Source organism: Castor canadensis, chromosome 2 (assembly GCF_047511655.1).
Source record: "Castor canadensis chromosome 2, mCasCan1.hap1v2, whole genome shotgun sequence".
NCBI classification, from domain to species: Eukaryota; Metazoa; Chordata; class Mammalia; order Rodentia; family Castoridae; genus Castor; species Castor canadensis.
In genome coordinates this window covers 64,141,674-64,161,763 of record NC_133387.1, presented here as the reverse complement: position 1 = coordinate 64,161,763, position 20,090 = coordinate 64,141,674, and the positions used below count along the sequence as shown (strand labels likewise).

The 20,090-nt window shown below is 34.2% G+C and overlaps 1 protein-coding gene across 2 annotated transcripts in view; it reads left to right on the top strand.

The window, feature by feature from the left end:
* Rsbn1l (round spermatid basic protein 1 like) overlaps positions 1-15,469 on the top strand; it is a 62,066-nt gene extending 46,597 nt beyond the window's left edge. Inside the window, exons 4-8 of one of the 2 annotated variants that reach the window (XM_020187264.2) lie at positions 889-1,026; positions 3,028-3,170; positions 7,066-7,233; positions 10,389-10,497; positions 10,579-15,469. In XM_020187264.2, the coding sequence (XP_020042853.1) occupies positions 889-1,026; positions 3,028-3,170; positions 7,066-7,233; positions 10,389-10,497; positions 10,579-11,145 (1,125 nt within the window). In that variant the 3' untranslated portion in view covers positions 11,146-15,469. The remainder of the gene's footprint in view (positions 1-888; positions 1,027-3,027; positions 3,171-7,065; positions 7,234-10,388; positions 10,498-10,578) is intronic. The other variant, XM_074064898.1, reaches the window with a different exon arrangement.
* The last annotated feature ends 4,621 nt before the right edge of the window (positions 15,470-20,090 follow it).

Genomic DNA, 20,090 nt, shown 5'->3' with positions numbered 1-20,090 from the left:
AAAGCTAACTTGTTTACTAATATCAGTATCTAAGAACTCCCAGGTTTAGGAGGATTTAAATTTGCTTGTGAAAATCCAGGTGTCAATGAATCTGGATGTTTAGGCTGCTTTATTTTAGCTGTTTGGATGCTACCCATTTGCTAGCACTATGGCAGGTGGCTCTATCTAAGTATTATAGTTTCCTCAGCAATATGAAGTAAAATACTGCACTCAAGGAAAACAGAGCTTATGGAACTTAAGGTATTTCTGAAGGCAGATTTGAGGTGTAGGAGTCCTGATTCTAATTTCTAGCAGTTTTTCAGTTCCCAATTAACATGTTGAGACCTAGGAAGGAAGGAAAGTCATTTCTGGAGGCCTTTTAGACATACAAACCACTGGTAATGGTTTATTATAACTTTTTCAGAGGGTAACTGGAAAATTATAATAAATATATGAGCTATCACTTTAGAAAAATGCAGATGTACAAATTTTTAAATATAATTTCAGTGGCATTATCGATCTAATAATGAGCTCTTGTATTATAAGCAGATATTATAGTCAGTTATCTACAATTATGTGGTTTATCTGGACTGTTTTCAAAGGCAGTACAGAAGAAAATTAGTTTGATTTAGTGCAGGGTTTTTTTTTTTTTTTTCTTTTCTTTTTTGTGGTACTGGGGTTGGACTCTGGGCCTCACGCTTGCTAGGCAGGCACTCTTCCACTTGAGCTACTCTGCCAGCCCCAGTTTTTTTTTTAATGCTTCATTATTGTTAGTAAAGGCTTTTGGGTGTGGCTTTTCTTGCCTCATATTATGTTCCAATATTCTGTACCAGTGTATCATTGTATTGTTACACAATGGTAGAAAACATTATCTTACATGTAACTTCTAATTGACTTTATATTCTTCAGGTAAAAAGAACATATTCTCATGGTACTTACAGAGCTGGCCCAATGAGACAAATAAGCTTGGTGGGTGCCGTCGATGAAGAAGTGGGAGATTACTTCCCTGAGTTCCTTGACATGTTGGAAGAGTCACCATTTTTAAAAGTAAGAGAAAAGTCTTGGCAATCTAAATTGTGTGTGCTACTTTCATGCTGTAAGTGATACAAATAAATGGCTGTTACATAATTATAAACATTTAAATTGGAAGGAAGGAAAGAAGATGGGAAATATTAATCTTGTGTAGTGTGTACATGTGACTTCTTAGGTCTTAATTATAACAGCAAATCTATGTGGTGAACCAGAAAAATAACATTTATCTATTACTGCCACTTGAGGAAATTAGGTTCCAACTGTTTACCAGGTCTCCAGAGATTAAGTACCAAAGGATTTTAGAAGTATAGGAATGATGCTTACTAAATTAAAATGTTTAGGACAAAGGATTGATGGTTTAATATTGTGGAAAACTGGCCTCAAGAATTGTAATCTGTATTTTAGGCCCTTGCCTGTACCTAGCTGGGTTGGGCAAACCATTTAAACTTTTAGGTCTTCAGTTTCTTCATCTATTAAAAATATGACATTCAGGCCATGTAACCTACTGCCCATTAAATTCCTTAAAGAATTTCTAGTCAGATTCCCTTTTCTTTTAAAACAGCCTCTGCATTCCAGGAAATGTTTTGGTTATTTTTGGCAGTTCTGGAATTTGAACTCTGGACTTCTTTCCTGTGAAGCAGGTGCTCTATAGGTTGAGCCATGCCTCCAGCCATTTTTGCTCTCGTTATTTTGGAGATAGGATCTTGTTTTTTGCCTAGGTCAGCCTGGACCAAGAGCCTCCTATTTAAAGCTTCCTACCATTGCTAGGATGACAGTCATGTGCCACCATGCCCAGCTTTTTTTTTTCTTGTTGAGGTGAGTCTTGGTAAACTGTTTGCCTGGACTGGCCTTGAACCAAGGTCTTCCCAATTTTAATCTCCTGAGTAGCTAGGATTACAGATGTGAGCTACTGGTGCCCGACTCAGGAAATGTTTCTAATTGTGGGTTGCTTGGGCTATCCCACTGAGAGAGAACTCTCTGAGTTGGAGAGTTAGGTTAATTATTTAATTTGTAGGTCAAAAGTCAATTTGAGTCTATAGTGAAATGCAGGGTTCAAGTGCACAGCAGAATGCGAGATCAGTTTATCTCTAATCCCACATAATCTGTCATTCATCTTTTCTGTTTTTAGTTCTGTATGCTTAATTTTCTACCCCATATGTTTGTAATCTTAACCTTCCTTTTTCAGCCTATTCTATTTCTCTCTCTTTCCCTCTTTCATTCCTTTTAAACCTTTTGTTCCTTTTCTGTTTCTTCCAACTAGTCACATGAAGTTTGATTGCATTTAATACTGAATATTTTAGAAAATATTGCTGAATATTATTTAAATAGTTGCTTCAATTTAATTTTCTGAGCAGATAAATGAATTCTTTCTAGAGAGATTATTATTTATTTATCTTTATTTCAAAAGAAGATATGGGATTGACTTTGTTTTTAAAATACATTTCTCACATTCCATGGATACTGATCCCCAGTAATATTCTCCCCCTAACCCCCAAACTTTTCTTCTTTTCTTTTTTACAAATATTTTAGACTCTGGTTTAGACCAACATCCTCTTCAGGAAACTACTAAATAGAAATTTTAGTTTGGCTTGGTTTTCTTTTTTTGTTTTGTTAGTATTTAATTATCACTAATTGAAGAGGTTTCTATTTTTTTAAACTCAACTTTAATTCTTTGTTTTCATAGATTGTTATAGAAAGTCCTTGTGTATTTTGTTAGCTTATTATAATCAAATGACCCATATGTTTGGTAGAAGGAAGAATTACATGCTTAATAAGTGAGTCATACCTCTGGCCAGGTGTAGTAGTGAGCCATCCCAGAATGATTATTCTCTTGATAATATTTGAAATAGAATTTTTTTGAAGCTAAATGTATAAATATATAGGGAAATATTCAATGTAGTGTCTATTTCAAATTCAAAGCTGTATATGAATGTGTAAGGGAAGCAGTATTCTTTATTGTATACTTGAATATACATTTTGAAAATAATCAATTTCTGTATAATTATTTGTCTATAGTGTACACTGCCATGGGGGACACTGTCGAGTCTAAAATTAGAGAGTCGAAAAGATAGTGATGATGGTCCCATCATGTGGGTACGTCCAGGGGAACAAATGATCCCTGTGGCTGATATGCCAAAGTCACCCTTCAAAAGAAAAAGGTATGTTAGATTCAGATTTTTATTGCTGAGGTTGGCTGTCTGTATGTTTGTGTGTGTATTAGTTAAAAGTTGGAAGGAGGAAAGAAGAGTTTAGAACATAATTGGAATATAAATTCAAAAATAGCTATACATGCTGATACAACTTTCTATATATAAAACAGCCAGTGTAAGTAAGATATGAGAAATGGAGGCAGATGATCATAAGTTATAACTGGGAATAGAAAAAAAATCTCATACAGAGAAATTGTAAACATTCAGAATAATTTTAACAAGAAATACTGAGAACTTACATGAAGCCAAACTAAGAAACCTCTTGCAGTTGCTTTAAGTAGGGTAGGAGGAGGTTTGAGAGAGAGAGTATGGGGCAATATAAATAATGTACAATATAAGTTTAATTGGAATTGTCACTATGAATCTCTCCCATGTAATGAATAAATCTACTAAAAAATTAAAAAAAATCGAGAACTGGTCAAGAAAATGAAAACTTGGTGTATTATTAAAATAATACAAAAACAAATGGAAAGCTCTACTATGTTCTGGATTGGATGAGAATTTTTTTGGATTTCAGTTGGACTCACTTCTAGCTGGGATAAATGTATTTTAAAGTTCAAAAGGAAGAAAACTGAAAGAGAAAAGTAAGGGCATGCTTGTTATTAGATACTGAAAATTGCTTTAAAAATTAAATGGATCATTGGAATAGGATCAAGTCCAGAAATAATGTGACCATATATTAATATGGGACAGGTGGAAGATTTACTTAATAAATAGTGCTGGCATAATTGGCAATTTTACTGAAAGAAAACAAAGGCAAATCCCTATCATACCAGAAACAAGTTAGAGACTTAAACATAACAGACAAGCAATAAAAATATCAGCATAAGGGTTTCAAGCCTGGAAATGATCTTCCTAATAAGGAAGACAACAAAAAATAGTGGCAGTACTATTTGGGAGATCGCAGACATCATCAACGAAATTCAAACTGTGATAGACAGGACTAAAGCAGTGGTGCCATATGATACACAAAGAGAATTCCCAAACTGACAAGGAAAATGTAAAAGAACCATTGGAAAAATAAACTTTCAGTAGAGAAATTTATTAAAAAAAATAAACTAGATGTTTCTGCTATGATATTGCCAAAAAATATTAGTAAAGCAATAACGTTACAGGCTGGCAGGCATGTGATAAAAGTCTTTTAAATATGTTATTTACAGAAGGGTGATCATTTTGTAGAAGTAATCTGGCGATAGTTCATTTAATTTAACATCTAATTGATCTAGCACCCCTTCTCTTAGGAATCTATCCCAATAAGTAAAAGCACTGAGGGTTTATATATAAGGATATTAATTGCACTATTTTTTTGTAGCAAGAAAAAAAATTAAATCTGTCTGAATGTCTACCAGCAGGGGAATGATTGAATTTTTGTACATTTTTATTAAAGAATATAAGTAAAATAGTCTTTTGATTTGTAAAGATATTTGTGATACTTGAAAAGAGCAAAAAATCAAATAATTAATAACAGAAGTACTATTATTCCTTTGTCTTTTATTGACATAGGGTCTCATTATGTACCCCAGGCTGGCCTCAAACTTGTGATTGTCCTTCTTCAGCCTCCCAAGAATTGAGATTATAGATGTGTGGCACCAAGCCTGGCTTATGGCCCTTTTTTTTTTTTTAATGAACAGACAACAACAGAAACACCAACCCATGTTGTTTAAATGTCTATTTATGCGAGCACAGAGAAAGGTTTGAGAATAAGTATAGTAAGTTAGCGTTCTGGCCATGCAGGTGGTAATGCTAGGGAAGATAATAGCCTTTTCTTTAGAAAAAAACAGGTAAAAAAGTCACTGAGTAAATAGTAGGTTGCATGATGGCATAGACTAAATTGGGCTTGTTACTAATGTTTCTAACACCTAAACACAGTGTCTGTTGCTTAATAAATAATTATTAGATGAATGAAACTTTATAATGAATTTCTAAGTTGGTAGTAAATGGTAAAATTGATGTGCTTCTCAGAGGTTATTAACTTTTTTTAGGATTTATGGATCATTTGAAAATCTGAGTCTCTTGTCAGAACAATGCAGACATAAATGTTTAGATATCATTTAAGCAGGTTCACCAGCTTCCTGAGGAACTTCCATGCACCTCAGGGTTTACTACCCGTGGTATGTGTGATGATTTCACAACATCTTACAGTATGACCAACTAACAACAGTACCATACCAGGCACTATGCTAAGTGCCACATGTGTGAATAGGTTGTTAATGAGATCAAACTTATGGATTTGAAAGCCTGTTAGCTTTCTATAGGAAGTCACAATATTATCTAACTTGCGGATGCACGTAGAACATTAATGACAGAGCAAAAGCTGTAGGAGTGTGTGTGTATAATAAGAATATAATGCAGGGTGCACAAAGAGTGTTAAATAGGGGTTAAGCCTGGGAAACTGGAGAATTAGTCAGTGACACCTGGACAGATAAACTAGGATGAGAGAGAAAAATTATGGCGGCAATCTGGAGTTGTTGTTGAAAGTGACAGAAAACCATAGAGGAAGATAGATAATGGTCAAAGTTGTTTATATTTTGCCCATTCTACAGCAGAATGGGAGTGGTTTCTGCAATGAGCAGATTCTGTATGCTCATGGGTTCTAGAAGAGCAAAGGAGAGGGCCTTTGGGAGATGGTTGTCTTCCCAAGCTGGCTAAGGGTTTCCTGTCTACCTCCAATAAACTGTCGATGTTTTGTGAAAGTACTACTTTCTGGTTTTTTTCTTGCTAATTTATTTATATTTGTCTTCTCACTATAGTATAAACTGCCATAAAGTAGGAACCTCATCTATCATTACTGTCTCATTCATTAGCCTCAGTGTCTAGATAGCATCTGACACATAGTATGTGTCCTGTGAATAGTGAACTAATGCATTTAAAAATGTTAACCTGTTTGTTCTAGAAGTATGTCTTATGTTAGCCAAATAATATGAGTGGGGTCATGGCCCCATAAAGATTAGCTCCAAACCCCAGATAAAGATTGTACATATAGTAGTCCTAAACTCCCCATGGGAGATGGATTCTAAGACCTCTACATGGATTCCTGAAACCATTGATAACATAGAACCCTATATATGTTAATTTTTTTCTGTGCATATATTACCTGTGATAAAGCTTAATTTGTAAATTATTAGTAAGAGATTAACAATAATAATACATAATATGCTGCAATAAAAGATGTGAATGTGCTCTGCCTTTCTCTCAAAATATCTTACTGTGCTTTCACCTTTTCACTTAAAAGAAAGCACTTTGCAGCTTCTGTTTGGCATACCTCAATTGCCAGTAATACTATATTGTCTTAGGGCCATTGTTAAGTGAAATAAGGGTTACTTGAACAGAAGCACTAGGATATTGAGACATTCAGTTTGGTAATGGAGACAGCTACTGAGTGATTAATGAACAGATAGTTGAGTATGCTGGACAAAGGGATGATTTGCATCCCGGGCAGGACAGAGTGGAATCATACAAAATTTCATAGTGCTTCTCAGAATGGAAAGCAATTTAAAACTCATAAATTGTTTATTTCTGAAATTTCTCATTTAATATTTTCAAACCACAGTGAACTACAGGTAAATGAACAGGAGGAAAGTGAAACTATAGTTAAGAGGGGGACTACTATGTAGGGAAACCTACATCTTGTGTAATTTTGTTTCTAATTCAAGTAAAATTTTCCTTTCAGGTGCCATTCTTGTGAACAGTATATTAGAAAAAAGGGATTTGTATGTGTTCTTGTTTTGTTCATTTAAGGTGCTTTGAGATAGGTGGTTTAAAATTTCCTTTTGTCTGAATTTGTGATTATTGAATGTTTGATGGCAAGTAAGTCTTAATATTAATGTAAATCTTTTAAACATAGAACTACCAATGAAATAAAAAACCTTCAGTACCTACCTCGAACCAGTGAGCCTCGGGAGATGCTCTTTGAAGACAGGACAAGAGCTCATGCAGATCATATAGGACAAGGCTTTGAACGCCAGACTACAGCTGCTGTTGGAGTGCTGAAGGCTGTGCACTGTGGACAGTGGTACATATAACTATTGTTATTTTAATGAAAGGGTTTCTTGGCTTCTAAAATTTTTCTTTGAAAGTTTTTTAGTAATTTCTTTTACTTTGAAAAAAAGGTTAATTTTCCCTCCTATATTTGGATAGCCTAGTTGCACTAAAGAAGATTTTAAATTGTTAGAATCTAATTAGTTTTAGTTATTTGGGTTGAATGAAATAATTAATTTCATTTTCTAAGTGACTGGAGAGGAAAAATTATGGCAAAAGGAAAACAGGTTTACTTGGTCTTTATTATATGCTCATTTAAAATGTAGTCTCATTCAATTTTCTTAACTACTTTTTTGGCCCATACTTTATTATACAAGGAAACTGAGCTCAAGGTGGTCATACAACTTTTTTGCAGTCTTAGATTTAATAAGTGGTAGAGCTGAGACTGATTTCAGATGTGACTCCAGACCCAAGTACTTTCTATTTCTACTTTACTCCTCCCTTTCTAGGTTTTGTATCTGGTTATTTGTTTGCTTTTCTGTATACTTTTTTTCCATGATCCTTTTTTTGTCCTGAAATCAACTTTTCTGATGTTAATATAGCATCTCTAGTTTTCTTATGATTTGAGTTTGCATGTTTTTTTCTTTTTCTGTGAACCTATATTATTCCATGAAGATACTTTAAAGCCAGGTCTTGCTTTTTTTTTTTTTAAATTCAGTGACAATCTCTGTTTTTCAGTTGGATCGTTTACACATTTATATTTAATATAACAGTTAATTTGGATTTAAATTTATAATCTTTCTCACATTTGCATCTTCTAGTCTGCATTCCTTTTTTCTGTCATTTTTAGAATTTCATTTTATTTGTATTGTTTACTTATTAGTTATAACTTTTTATTTCATTGCTCTATATTTAAGTCTACCTTCAAATAGTATTGTATCTTTTTACGTAATGTGTAAGATCATTTCAATACTATTTATCCTTTCACTAGTATAGTATAGTATATAGTATATTCCCCCTTCATCCATTTCTGCCATGCTAATTGTTGTCACATATTTTACTTTATATGTGCTGTAAACCCCGCAGTATGTTACTACTTTTTCTTTAAGGAATTATTCTCTAAAGAGATTTCTAAATGAGAATAAAACATCTTTCATATTTACTGTTATGTGTGCTTCACATTCCTTTGTGTAAATCTACATTTTCATTCAAGATTCAGTTTCCTCAGGCTGAAGATTCCTTTAACATTCTTTCTTTGCTATGCTGGTCTTCTGGTGACAGGCTTTTTCAGCTCTCATTTTTTGTCTGATTTCTTTTTTTGAAAAAAAATTTTTTTTGAAACAGTGTATTGTTATATAGTTCACGCTGGCCTTGAACTTGAAATTCTCCTGTCTCTGCTTCCAAGTGCCAGATTACAGATATGTACCATCACACCTGGCTGAAAATGTTTTTTACTTCACATTTTTTAAGTATATTTTTGGTGAATATAAAATTCTAGATTGATTTTTTTTTTCCCCTTTCAGTACTACAAAGATAATTCATTGTCTTCTGGCTTATATTGTCTTTGATGAGAAGTCTGCAATCCAGTGACAGATCCTTTTTCCCTATACATAATGTCATTTAATGTATGATATCTAGATTTTTCTCTGTCACAGGTCTTTAGAAATATGGCTTGACTTTCCATACATATTTACGCTGCTTGGAATTTCATTTTGAAATTCATTTTGAGCATCTTCTGTAAAAATATTTTTATATTTCTAATTAAATTGAAAAATTGGGAATTTTTAACAATTATGCTTAAAAATACTAACGACTAGGTAACAATTAGTACTTTTCTTATGAATATCTCTACTGTTACTAAAATCATTAATATACACAATGTGCGTAATAATAAATATTAAGTTATCTAAGAGCAGTAGGCATCAATGAAATTTAATCTATGTCTTCTATGGCATACGTCACTCAAATTTCTATTCTAAAAAATTGATGACATAAAGAATGTATATTATTTTTGGGGTGCAATACCTGTATACAGTATTCAGGGTAGTTGCTATATCTCTCACCTCAAACATTTATCATTTTTATGTATTGGGAACATTCAAAGTTCTCGTTCCTGGCTCTTTTGTGATATATAATTAAATGCCAACCATAGTCACTCTACCATGCTATAGAACATTAGAAGCTCTTCCTCTTATTTAACTGCACTCCTGTACCATTAACCATCCTCTCCCTATTTCTTGTTCTCCAGCATTTCACTTTCGGTAACCACTACTCTCTGCTTTTTTTTTTTTTTTCTTTTGGGTGGTAGTACCAGGGTCTGAATTCAAGGCTTCACATTTGCTAGGCAGGTATTCTAACACTTGAGCTGTTTCACCAGTTCCCCTGCCCTCTTCCCCCGACTCTCTGGTTTTATATGATCAAATGTAGCTTCCACATATAAATGAGAACATGTGATGTATGTCTTTCTGTGCTTGCCTTATTTCACTTAACATGTCTTCAACTTTAGTTTTTATGTAATACTTGCAAATATAGCACCTAATTTTATGAAGTATTGATCTAAACTTTAAAATGAAACAATTAGTTCTTTTGGTTCACATAATTTACTGTTATAAATCATTTTCTTTCCTTTTATTTGGGATGGCTGGGAGTTGAACCTTGGGCCTTGCATTTGCTGATGCTCCACCACTTGGGCCATTCTACCAGCCCTTTTTGTGTTGGTTATTTTTGAGATATGGTCTCACTTTATGCCCAGGCCAGCCTGGACCTTGATCCTCCTATTTATGTTCCCCTGCATAGCTGGCATGACTGGCACTCACTTGGGGTTTTGCAAACATTTTTTTGCCTTTATTGGCCTTGAATTATGATCTTCCTGATTTCCACTCCCCAGGTAGCTAGAATTACGGGCTCAAGCCACTGTGCCCAGTCAATACAAATCATTTAAAGTTTTTAAAAAAAGTTATGACAAATGGCAATAAAATGTAATACATGCTTAGGTTGAAACTGATGGCATCAATCTTTTTAAAAAATACATAGTGGTTTTCCAATTACAATTTAACTAGATAGATAGCTAGATAGCTAGATATGAGAAGATTTTGATATTGGCCATAAACTATTTTTGTTTTGAATTTATTAAGGACTTAATAGATTGAAACATTAATGGCAGATCCTTCATTATCACATTTTTTTTAGGCCTGATCAACCCCGAATAACCAAAGATGTAATTTGTTTTCATGCTGAAGATTTCTTAGAAGTAGTTCAACGAATGCAATTAGATTTACATGAACCTCCACTGTCCCAGGTATATTTTAAATAACTATTGTCTTTAGTTTAGGTTTTGTTGTGGAAAAGACTTATTTGTATCCCTTGTTTCTTTTTTTAGTGTGTCCAGTGGGTTGATGATGCAAAACTTAATCAGCTGAGGAGAGAAGGCATTCGTTATGCCAGGATTCAGCTCTATGATAATGACATTTATTTTATTCCAAGGAATGTTGTGCATCAATTCAAGACAGTTTCAGCTGTATGCAGTTTAGCATGGCATGTTCGGCTCAAATTATATCACTCAGATGAGGACACATCTCAGAATATAGCTACTCATGAAATAGGCACCTCACCAGATCCCACATCATCGGTTCTTGGACCTCACACTGACAACATGATTTCTGCTGTAAGCAAAACTCCCTTGGATTCTGTCTTTTCAGACAAACTTCATTCTAAATATGATTTACAGCGTATTAAACATGAACCTATTGCATCTGTAAGAGTCAAGGAAGAACCTGTGAATGTTAATATTCCTGAAAAGACTGCAGCACCGAATATTATGGATGTAAAGAATATTAAAGCAAAGTTGGATCATGTTCAGTTTACAGAATTTAAGATTGACATGGAGTCTAAGTTTGAAAATAGCAACAAAGAATTAAAGGAAGAATTGTGCCCTGAAGTCTTATAAGTCTAGTTGACACAAGGCAACATAGTTCTGTATACTCAAATCAAGATAGAAAAAGATGATGACATTTTGTGTTAAATTTGTACATAGCATTTAAAATTCTTTTTTAAAAAGATTAATAATGTAATAAATATTCATGAAATCTGAAAGCAATCCCAGGACTTGCTTTCAAGTCTGTTAAGAAATATAGATTATGTAGCTTTGTAACATTCCTCAGTGCCTGTCCATAACTGTGAAGTATCAAGCACTTAGGGCCAGAAGCACTGTAAACATTGCAGGTTTAAACATAAAGGAGTCTTTAAAAAAATCATTTGAGTTGGAGTTGTAGGTTTTAGGATAGAGCTGACATTAGCATATATATATATATATATATAAATATATATTATATATTTTGTAATATGAGCCAGAATCCTTTTTTGACAATTTAAAGCTTTTCCATAGAGCTTATTTATACCAATTTTTTTTCATTTTAAATGTGTCAGCACTGTAGTGTAAATAGCTTTTTAAAAATCTTTTTAGTGTGATTTATACTGATATGTGAGCCACTTAATAAAGGCTCATGATAATGAATATTTTTTTTGTTGGGTCTGCAAAGACAAACTGACAACTCAGATAAATCATTTGTTTGATGTTTCCCTCTGCTGGTATACCCATTTTGAGTGGCAATGGAGTACAAATGTATGTATTCAAATCTAGTAAATATTTAAATTCCCCACATTGTACAAGTATTTTTAAAAAACAAACCAGGATTCACCTATGAAAGAATATATATGGGTGTGTATGTGCGGGAATGTATATATGTATATCATATTTTGCACAATTTCTTAAGTTGATGAGTAAGATGAGTATGTGAAACTTCTTAGCCTTACTTCCTGGAATACATTAAAAATATTTATATTCAAAATTAAGAAAGCAGTCCAGGTAAAAGGAACAGTTTTAGAAAGTTGGTAAAAACTGATATGTTAATGATACCTAATTCTTCTAACTAATGAAATCATGTGGCCAGATTATTTAGCTCTAACATAAATTTTCTTTGTTGTATGTGAAATAAGAACCTTAGAAAATTTCTTACTAGTAAGCATCTGTGCTGTGCTATAGCTGAGTAAAAAAGTCTTTAACTTTAGAAGGTTTTATTATGAACAATTAAAAATCCTTTTGCATTTTTCTTGCAAAATAGAAAAATATGACAAAAACTCCTAAGGGCAATAACAATGTCTCAACTGCCATATACATAGATAGAACCAACAAAATACTGTGTCACCTCCTCTTTCTCAGGATCCCCTCTACCTTAGCAAGGCAAACAACGTGATTCCTTTTTCTAAAGAAGCTCTAGAAAGTAAATTGTAATGGGAAGCAGGATTGCCAGTGCCTAATTAAAGATGTTGAAAGCACATCTCTTCCTTGATGGAATTCAGCATGATTTCAACTGCTTCCACTTCTGTAATTATAAGTCAAACAAAAGTCTTTGATGTATGCTTAGATGTAAGGAACTCTATTCACTGCAAATCTATTTTGTTTGTTATTTGTACTATTCTGTTTATACTTTGGTTGTTGACTTTCAGTTGGTGTTCTTTGTGGTGCCTTTTGGGAGACTGTTGCTATTTCCATTTCAGTGGTTTCTGTTGTGGACTCATATGTACTACCCATCAAAACTCATATTTCTAGTTAGGGAGAAATCATTCTTTGAAAGGCATTTCACCAGAACAAACAAAAATCAACTACAGCAAAGATATCAGTTCTGCCCCCCAGGTAGGTAAATGCTATAGGAAATCCTCATAGCTTATAGGAAATCAGTATGTACAACATTTCATGGGATAGGGAAGGTATAAATCATGACAATGTAAATAGGGTTTGATTTTTTTTTTTGTATGTCACTATCTTATCTTTCTCCTGACCTACTTAATCTTCTATTTTAAGATAAATTTAGAGATTTGCACCTACATTTTTGGAGACAAAAGTTCTTAACAAAGTAGAATTGAGAAATAGGAAGAACTGAGAATAGAATTGAGAAATAGGAATTGAGAAATGTGGTTAAAATGTGTGTGTGTGTGTGTCAGTTAAAGGTGATATATTTAAGCATGTTTGTTTTATTTCTAGTTTTCCAGTAGCATATACATAGGTGCACTGAGGTCATACTGTAAGAAAATGTGTTTAGGGTATCCTCCAAAATATATGAGCCTTAAACTTTTAAAGGCTTGTCTAAAACAATGATAGTTGTTGCTTCTAGGTGTAGTTTCTTATGTAACCTGTAGTCAAACTTATCCAAAATTTGAAAATTTAACTGCTTTGTGAAAGGCATACTTCTCTATGGAGGTGTGAAGTATATATAAATTAATGGGCTCAAGATTTCAAGATATAGCCTTGTTATCACCTTGAATAATGCTTGTGTTCCTTATCTTACGGGTTATAATTTAAAGTCCTCTTCAGATGCAGTCTGAGAATTTGTTGATTACCTTTGTTATATACAAACTTCTATTTTAATATTGCATTATATTAGTGGTTTCCTAGTTAGTACATTCCAGTTCTTATCTGAATACAAGGTTTTGCCTTTATTTCCAAGTTCTTGGACCAGAACAATAAAGTACTTAAGAATAGTTCCAATGTGAAATAACTATGTAAATTTGGATTTACAGACCTTTACATAAAAATTAGGTATCTCAGTGCTGTCTGCTATAGCTTTTTCTTTTTCCTAATTTTGTTTGTATCCTTTTAGCTATCTAAGTAATAAATATTCCATACTCAGGTTAGTGCTCAAAAAATTAAAACATTTTGATATTTAGTTGTAAATTTACTAAAGCCATATTTTCATTATCTTCTTTGCCTCAAGACTGTTGACCTTAAGTCAAGATTACGTTGATCTAGCACAACACTCTGTGTATGTATGTGTGAATGTGTGTGTCTGTGTGTACATTTGTTGGAAATACTGTTTGTTTCCACAAATGGAAGGCATCATTGCTGATAGGAAAGATTTTCTTTCCTTAGGTTAAGCCTTTAAGGTATTTCATTAATGTTCCTGAGAGCAAAACGGTTTTTTCCAAATACTTACGGCAGGTAAGATTTTTGTAAATAATAAATTAGCACTGTTTTGGTAAATTTTCCTTCATTTATTTTTTTGAACAAGTTTATTGTCATGTAAAGCAAATCTCTCAAAATTCATTTTGCATTTAGCAAAAGTTCAAGATTTGTTTTTGGAGTTTGAGAGGTATTTCCCTTGTCTTCCACCTTTCAATAAATACTAAGATTGATAACCATGATCTTTTTACCTTTGTTTTGTAATTATTTTCTTGAATTGGATGTTTTAATCTCTTATTTTTCTTTCTTCAACAAACTGTAAGATCTTGAAAGTGATTCCAATCTGAAATTTTTTAAAAAACCAGTAAAAAGTTGGATTAAACCAATAGTGAAGAAGAATTTTGAGGGCTATTTAAGGTCTTTACCTCCCCTGGGAACCTTTGACATGACTGTTTCAGAAGGAAAGACATAGTGGTAGAAACCTCCTTTTCTTCCACCTAATTATAACTACTTTGATAGGTAAATAAAACTTTACTGGTTTTAGAATGCATTGCTTATTTCATGAAAGCTGTGTTTGATATGTTTGGCACTGACAGGATATTTCAGAAAATAAGAAAATTAAGGTGCCAACTCAAAGAGCTGTAAGTCCTTCTATCTTCTGTCCTGACTTTTAGTTCTTCCTGTAACTCATTGCATACTGCAGATGGAAATGATTTCAATTTAGAATGTCAAGCTTACAGGGCCTAAAAGCAGTCTTTTCTTGTAAGAGATGTATATGCTAGCTCTACTGGGAGAACAGGGAAAGGAGGAGAAAGTATTTCACATTTCCAGTTATCTTCCCTTCTGGCTTTTTCTGGACTTAAGACCCAACTGAAGAATTTGAATGAGCTGAGAAAAAAATAAGGGCATGTGGAATTTATATTAAAAGTGACATATTCTACATGTATGGTTGTTTTAAACTGTTATCTGCCTCCCAAGAACTGTATTGCCAAGATGTAAGAATTGTTTTTAAAATGTTAAACTATGTTTCCTATAAAGTTTCAGTACTGTTGCACTATTTAATACTACTAAAATGTACAACTCAGAAGCAAGTCAATATGATCCCAGAACTCTGTGTAAGACAATGTTGAAAATTTGGCCAGATTGATCACCTCCACACAGAATTTTCTTTTCTTGAAATTTTATTCATTTTAAATGAGCCAGATTTTTATGTGAAAAATCTCAAGTGTGTCACCTTAAAACAAAAAAACTTGAGTCTGGCTTTTGATAGTGGTTTTGTTCTATTTCATTAAATTCTTGGAACTCTCTGGCTTCACTTCTTCATCTTCCATTCATTATTTCACTATAACTTTTTTCAATCCTCACATTTAGTCACTCACCTGAAGTGGTTTTCTCAAAGATCAGCTTTTGACTACCAATTCTATCAGCAGCATTCTTAGTACTTCTGTTTAACTATTGAAGCACTTGTTATTAGTCACTTAGGCCTATAAATTCTTTATAATGTGTTCTTTTTCTGTTGGTTTTTAGTTTTCTCTGGAAGGCTTAGTTTGCCTTTTTACCATAATTTAAGGCAATGCTATGGTCTTTTCTTTAGGCCTCTATACTGTACCCCTGAAGTTATCTTCATGACCCCTGACTTTCAGGTAGCCTGGTTTTTCACTTCCTCTCTCCAGCACCCCGCCTTTCTCAATCACAGGGGATCACACTTAGTGCCTTGCACATACTAGGCAACTGCTCTACTGATGAGCCACATCCCCAGCTCTTCCCTTAAGTTTTAATGACTCACATGGTCAAACCTAAATTTTTCTCTTTTGTCTTGCCCTCAAAGTTAATTGCTCATATTTTCCCTACTTTGGTTATTAACATCACTAGCTACATAGTCAACTCATAGTAACCTGGTTTTTCTTTGTCCCTGTGTATATTTTATCATGAGATTTTGAGTTGACCCCAGAAATGTTTTAAATTCATCTCCTGTTGTTATATCAATCATATTGGGAGGTCATCTCTTTTGGACTTTTATTTTTTTGTGGTACTAGGGCTTGAACTCGGGGCCTTTACTTTAAGCCACTCCACCAGCCCAATTTTTTGTGATAGAGTTTTTTGAGATAAGGTCTCTTGAACTGTTTGCCCAGGCTGGCTTCGAACCACAGTCCTCCTGATCTCTGCCTCCTGAGTAGCTAGGATTACAGGTGTGAGCCACTGGCACCTGGTGTCACTTGGACTTTTAAAATAGCCTAAAATGTTCTAAACTGCTTTTAGTCCTCTGCCATTTACCTCACAGTTACAATTCATTTTTTTTGTTGCCACCATATTTAAGATAGATATGATTGCTACTATTCTGTTTAGAAGCTTTCCATGGTCCCTTTCCTAAAGAATAAAGGCCATATGCTTATTGTATCACTAGGGTCTTCATGATAGGATCCTTCCTTTCCAGCTGCATGTGCCACAATCTCTTGCATTTGATGTGCCCAATTTTCAGCTTTACAGAGGACAGTGTATAGTCCTCCCATAGTATCCATGGGGGATTGGTTTTGGGACCCACTTTGCATATCCAAATCTCCAGATGTGCAAATATTTTATACAAAATGGCAGAGTTTTATTGGCAAATATTTTATATAAAATTGCATATAACCTATGTATATCCTGTATATACCTCAGATCACCTTTAGATTACTTATAATACCTGACACTATGTAAGTGATTGCTGTACTATATTATTTTGGGAACAGTGACATGAAGCAAGCCTGTACATGTTTAATACAGATCGACTGTTTTTCCCCAGTCTTTTCAATATGCAGTTGGTAGAATCTGGCTGAGCAGAGGGCCATTTTCTCCATGTACTTTATATAAAGTTCTTTGGGGAAATACCTGTAACACAACATAGTAAAATCTACTTCTCTTCAGAGCTCCACTTAAATACCATCTGTGTATTGCCTTTATTGATTTCATCTTACCTGTCCCCTCAGTAGCTGGAGAACCATTTCTGCTGCTTCTGCTGCTTTGCTCACACCACTTAACATACATACATACTTTTGGATAAAGCTTAAGGTAGTTATTAGCTATGCAAACCCCCTGGGCAGCTTGAAGAGAGGAGGTATTGTACAAGACAACCTGTAAAACTTAGCTATTTTTTCTTCAAATAGCTTTATTAAAAATTATTTCAAACTAAACTTAAAATGGCAAAGATCATGTAAACTATACCTTAATATCTTGAAGTCTGGTGAAGAATTTAATTATTTTGAAGTCTTAATTTGTGAGATACAGTCTGGTTATCAGGGAGTCATTGTGTTTAAGCTTGCATGGTTCTCTCTACTGATCTATAAACATTAAAATATCAGAAATTCTGAAGCATCATGACAACCTGCACTAGATTTTTTAGCCTGTATCCGGTCTGCTGCAAGAGTGGGACAAGGACACAAAAGTGACATGTTTTCACAAATTCTGTAAACGCATTTGTAGCACCACAAATTGTGATTTAATATAAGAGTATTAAAGGGGAGCAGGGGCTGGAGGAGTGGCTCAAGTGATAAGAGTGCCTGCCTGGCAAGCGTGAGGCCCTGAATTCAAACCCTAGTATGGCCAAAAAAAAAAAAAAAAAAAAAATTAAGGAAGAATACGCTTGTATAATCTTGAGAAAATCACTTCACTTAGTTGGTATTTCTTATCATAAATGGGAGGATGATACTTAGTGTGTTAATTGGTGATGAAAGTTAAATGACAGAACATGCTAACTGCTTACTTAACTCATTGCTTGGCTTATATACATGTCACTTCTGCTCCTAGAATTAAAACAGTCAATGCCCTGTATAGCTATCCTTATCTCAACCAGCAAAACCCCTTGTTCCTTCCTATTATTGCTTATACTCTCTCTACAACAAAATTAGAGATAAGGGCAAAATAGTTTCTGCTGGGTATTGAGGGGGGGGGAGCGGGAGGGGGTGGAGTGGGTGGTAAGGGAGGGGGTGGGGGCAGGGGGGAGAAATGAACCAAGCCTTGTATGCACATATGAATAATAAAAGAAAAATGAAAAAAAAAAAAATAGAAGGACTGTGTGCTGGGTCACACTAATCATTTCACAATTTCCTCAGTAATTATTTCCTCTAATTCTGCGCAGAAGATAGGCATATGGGAAGAAAAAGTAGGAGAGGATAGGGCAAGGTGTGGTGGAGATAAGTAGACATTAAAAAGAAAGCAAAACTTCCTTGTTCACTGTTTCGCTCAGGATTGGCAATTCAAGATCATGTCACAGACTGTCTAATCCCGATATAAGGGAATTACAAATTTGTGATTGTAATATACAGATGATAGTGGTAGGAATTTGCCTTATGGTATAATATAGTATGATTAACTTGAATACAGGGCAAGTGAATGAGAGTAAAACATTAAAGTGAAAGGTAGGTCCCTCATAAAAACTTTTAACCTGAGTTGTCTTTACTTAGCATTGGGTAATGAGCATCTTCTATCAATGCTTTTCATTCTTATCTATCCCCTAAACAGGAAACCTGTTTGTACAAATAGCATTTGGAGTCAAAACTTTGAATCAGAGACCCTGGGCTAATTTCATTACATTTACCTGGGCTTTAGTTTCTTCATCATTATGAGTAGGTGTTTTCTTCCCATACTTATAACATTGTCTAACTCCTGTTTTTTCTCAATGTTTGTGTCATATAAGTATAGGGACAACAAATACTTTGCATTGACTCTGCAAACATGACCAATCACCATTAAAGGGAACTCCTTTAGTAGTTTGTGGTTTCTCTCTCTCTCTCTCTCTCTCTCTAAGACATGGGATTGAACCCAGGGCAGGCACTCTTATCACTTGAGCCATGCCCCTAGCCTTGTTTCTTAATAAAATGCTAAAAGGGCTGATAACTTTCCTCTCAATAAAAAGTGGAAAGTTTTCTTGATTATTGAGATGCCTAGTGATATGCTCACCTCTGTATGAAAGTGATTCTATGGATTCCTCTCCTTTCATTATCACTTCTGTTCATTACTCACCATCAGTTCCACTTACTTGTTGCACTTTGAAAAAGCAAAGTGGAAAATAGCCCAAATGTATAAGATTAATAATTTTTAAAATTACAGTAAACTCTAACCCAAGGAAAGATCTCTACTTCTTGAAGCTTTGTTACATTTTTCTTGGTGCTTGAAAACATGGGTAATTCTGTTCATGTTTCATATAGCTAGCTGAGGGAAAGAAATGTTCAAAAGATCCACAACTTGGGCTGAATGTAGTGGCTCATGCCTATACTCCTAGCTACTCAAGAGGCAGAGATTAGGGAACATGGCAGTTTGAGGCCAGCACCAGAAAAAAAGTTTGCAAGACCCATTTCAATCAATAAAAGCTGGGCTTGGTGATGCATGCCTGTCATCCCACTGCTAGAGAGGCATAAGTAGGATCGTGGTCCAGACCACCCTGGGCATACATGTGAGACCCTATCCCAAAAATAAGTGGAATAGCACCTGCCTAGTAAATGCAAGACTCTGAGTTCAAACCCCAGTACCATACACAAACACACACAAAATTTACAAGCTATTCAGTAACATTTCATGAATAAATTTGTTCACAAGTTGCTTTTACTCAGAATTTACAACAAATCACTTCCCTGAACCAGAGAAAAGTATCCATGCGAACCTGGAAAATAATGATCTCAGTAAAAACCTTTGAAGTTTAAGCTTCTTTCTTGAGGCAAAGTATGTTAGTAAATGTTATCTCTACATTTAGTTATGAGAAGTATACTATAATGAAAAACAAACCTAGAAAGCTCGCTCTTTGCAATACTAATTGTTTATGTGTTATCCATAATCCAGTTGGGTTTTTTTCCTACCCATAAGTATAATTTTTACTGTCTTTAATTAATGTTCAAATGTACTCAACTACTGAGACACACATTAATGATAACTTAAGTGTTTATAAACATCCAAAGTCATTCTTC